At 57.5% G+C, this 3,320-nt stretch overlaps 1 protein-coding gene across 1 annotated transcript; it reads left to right on the plus strand.

Annotated features, from left to right (window-relative positions):
- The first annotated feature begins 1,966 nt into the window (after positions 1 to 1,966).
- On the plus strand, positions 1,967 to 3,180 carry LOC107105228 (putative RNA-binding protein 15B). The gene is made up of 2 exons (XM_015405353.1): positions 1,967 to 2,029; positions 2,680 to 3,180. The coding sequence occupies exons 1-2, from the start codon at positions 1,967 to 1,969 to the stop codon at positions 3,034 to 3,036; spliced, it is 420 nt and encodes a 139-aa protein (XP_015260839.1). The 3' UTR covers positions 3,037 to 3,180.
- Positions 3,181 to 3,320: the final 140 nt, after the last annotated feature.

Raw genomic sequence — 3,320 nt, forward strand, 5'->3', positions numbered from 1 at the left:
GATTCCAGACGCCCCCAGAAAAGTCCTAGAAAAACAAAAAACAACCCACCCAGGGTGGGCGGAGGGGGAACCATGCGAAGAACGGCAAGTGAACACAAAAACAGAGTCCACAACAAAAAACAACCCACCCAGGGAGGGCGAGGGCAACGAAAGGTCTCCGGAGGTGGACGAGGGAGAGTCTCTGGAGGCCGGCCGTAGGGCCGGAGGCGAGGAAGAGTCTCTGGAGGCTGGCCGCAGGGCCGGAGGACAGGAAGAGTCTCTGGAGGCTGGCCGCGCGGCCGGAGGCCAGGCAGACACTCTGGAGGCCGGCCGCGGGGCCGGAGGATTGGCAGATGCTCTGGAGGCCGGCCGCGGAGCCGGAGGCGTGGCAGAGTCTTAGGAGGCCGGCCGCGGGGCCGGAGGCGAGGCAGACGCTCTGGCGGTCGGCCGTGGGTCAGGCGACGAAGGAGGGTCTTTGGAGGGAGCCGGCGATGAAGGAGGGCCACTGGAGGACGACGTCTCCGTTGCTGCAGGAACCTCGAAGAAGGATGATGTCTACGTTCCTGCAGGAACCTCGGAGGAGGATGACGTCTCCGTTGCTGCAGGAACCTCGGAGGAGGACGACGTCTACGTTCCTGCAGGAACCTCAGAGGAGGACGACGTCTCTGTTGCTGCAGGAACCTCGGAGGAGGATGACGTCTCCGTTGCTGCAGGAACCTCGAAGAAGGACGACGTCTCCATTGCTGCAGGAACCTCGGAGGAGGACGACGTCTACGTTGCTGCAGGAAGCTCGGAGGAGGACGACTTCTCCGTTACTGCAGGAACCTCAGAGGAGGACGACGTCTACGTTGCTGCAGGGACCTCGGAGGAGGACGACGTCTCTGTTGCTGCAGGGACCTTGAAGGAGGACGACGCCTCTGTTTCAGCAGGTAGCCCCAAGGGGAACACCGCCTCCGTTTCAGCGGCTCAACAACTGCCTCAGAGGGGGCCGCCGACTGCGGCTCAGGAACAGGATCAGAGGGGGCCGCCAACTGTGGCTCCGGAACAGGCGCAGAGGGGTCCGCCGACCGCGGCTCAGGAACAGGCTCAGAGGGGACCGCCGACTGCAGCTCAGGAACAGGCTCAGAGGGGGCCGACCACTGCGGCTCAGGAACAGACTCGGAAGGGGCCGCCCACTGCGGCTCAGGAACAGGTTCAGAGGGGGCCGCCGACCACGGCTCAGGAACAGGCTCAGAGGGGACCGCCGACCGCGGCTCAGGAACAGGCTCAGAGGGGACCGCCGACTGCAGCTCAGGAACAGGCTCAGAGGTGGCCGACCACTGCGGCTCAGGAACAGACTCGGAAGGGGCCGCCCACTGGGGCTCAGGAACAGGCTCTGAGGGGGCCGCCCACTGCGGCTCAGGAACAGACTCAGAGAGGACCGCCGACTGCGGCTCAGGAACAGGCTCAAAAGGGACCGCCGACTGCGACTCAGGAAAAAGCTCAAAGGGGACCGCCGACTGCGGCTCAGGTACAGCCTCCGAGGGGGCTTGGAACGCCCGCCGAGGGCTCTTCGAGCGCCTGCAGAGGTCTTTTGGAGGCTTGGAGTGCCCGCAGAGGGATGTGGAGGCTTGGAGCGCCCTCAGAGGGCTCATGGGGGCTTGGCGCGCCCGCTGAGAGGCTCTTGGAGGCGTACTTCAACATACCCCAAACTCTGAAGCCTTTTTGAAAGCTGGCTCGAGGGTCTCTGGAGGGCACAGAGCAGGCTCAGGGGTCTCTTGACGGCACAGAGCAGGCTCAGGGGTCTCTGGAAGGCACAGAGCAGGCTCAGGGGTATCTGGAGGGCACAGAGCAGGCTCACGGGTCTCTGGACGGCTCAGAGCAGGCTCAGGAATGCTAACAGGCTCTAAGGTTATAGAAACTGGAACACTACCGGGCTCTGAAGCTAGAGAAACAGGAAAGCTAACGGGCTCTGAACCGGGATCTGGCTGGCGGGAAGCTGATGGAGATGGCAGGAAAGGGAAAATATCTTCCCTCTCCCCATAAACGAAGCTCCAGAGGTCTGACTCAGGTATATGGGGAGCTCTAATGGCGTGGGGTGTGACAAGTGGACCTAAATTGAGTTTTCTGGTGGATGGTGCTAACTGTTGGTCAAGGAGGTGTTTACAGAAACTGAATGAACTGACCTGGTGAGGATAGGGACTGAGGCTTGCAGCTGGCTGAACTACCGGAAGGGTAGAAACCTAACGCAACCAGTGATCATTGTTGATTGTTTGTTATTTTGGCCTGAGCTCTCCGTGAAGCTTTTACCACTATGCTTTTATACACTATATTTATTTAAAAGAAATGGCAGAATAAATCTGATTTAAATGCCTTTTTGACTCCTTGATTCCCTGTCTAAATTTATGTTGGTCCCTTATACCAGGCATCCCCAAAGTTGATCCTTGAGGGCCACTGTCCTGCAGGTTTTAGAGGTTTCTCAGCTTTAGCTGAACAGGAGAGAAAAGTGGTAAAAGAGTAAAAGCTTCCACTCTACAGGCTGCACTGTTGCAGCTAAGATATTATAAGATAAGAGTTTACATAAGCTACCTTGACTATTGGAGGGAAACACGAAAGGCTGCATTTCAAAATGGATCTCACACTGGGTAAGAACAGCCCAACATTACTCCGGATTGCCTCTAAATAGCTCAGGAGAAGACTGATAGCATTAACATCAGGTAGGGTAGAAGCAGAGGCTTAACACAACGGCTTGACGAGGTGATGCGCCGCATCAAGCTCGGCCGCCCAGACGGTTTCGCCATCCTCCTCGCCCTGCAGGGCCCCGTGGACCGCCAGCCCCCGGGGCTGAAGCCAGGGCTGCAGGTCCGTCTGCTCCAACACCTGGTGACCTACCTGCGCAACAAAGAGGCCGCCGGCGTTGTGAGTCTGCCTGCCGCCAAGGAAAGCGGTCCGGGCGCCATGCTGTACGCCTTCCCTTCAGGGGAGTTCTCACAGCAGTTCCTGCAGGCGGCCAAGAGGACTGTGGGTAGTCTGGATGAGGAGCACATGGTGATCGTCATCGTCAATGACACTAACTGATTCCAGGACGGGTGTTTCAGACATTTCAGTGTTTGGTCCAGTTCAAAGAGGTTCCAGTCAGGTCACACTACATGTTTCAGTCCTTCTGCTCCTCAGTGTCGCCTTCATCCAGGAGGGTGAAAATAATCCAGGAGGAACTTTTAAGAAAACATAAAAACCCTCCTGATTTTCTACAGTAAGCTGTAAGATGTGACACTAAACCCAGAAGTGTTTCTCTGCTTGTTACTTTATCTGTTTTTAATCCATCCTGGATCACATTAGAGCAGGACGGTTCTATAAACTTG

This window comes from Cyprinodon variegatus, unplaced genomic scaffold (assembly GCF_000732505.1).
Source record: "Cyprinodon variegatus isolate N-32 unplaced genomic scaffold, C_variegatus-1.0 Scaffold2172, whole genome shotgun sequence".
In the NCBI taxonomy this organism is placed as follows: Eukaryota; Metazoa; Chordata; class Actinopteri; order Cyprinodontiformes; family Cyprinodontidae; genus Cyprinodon; species Cyprinodon variegatus.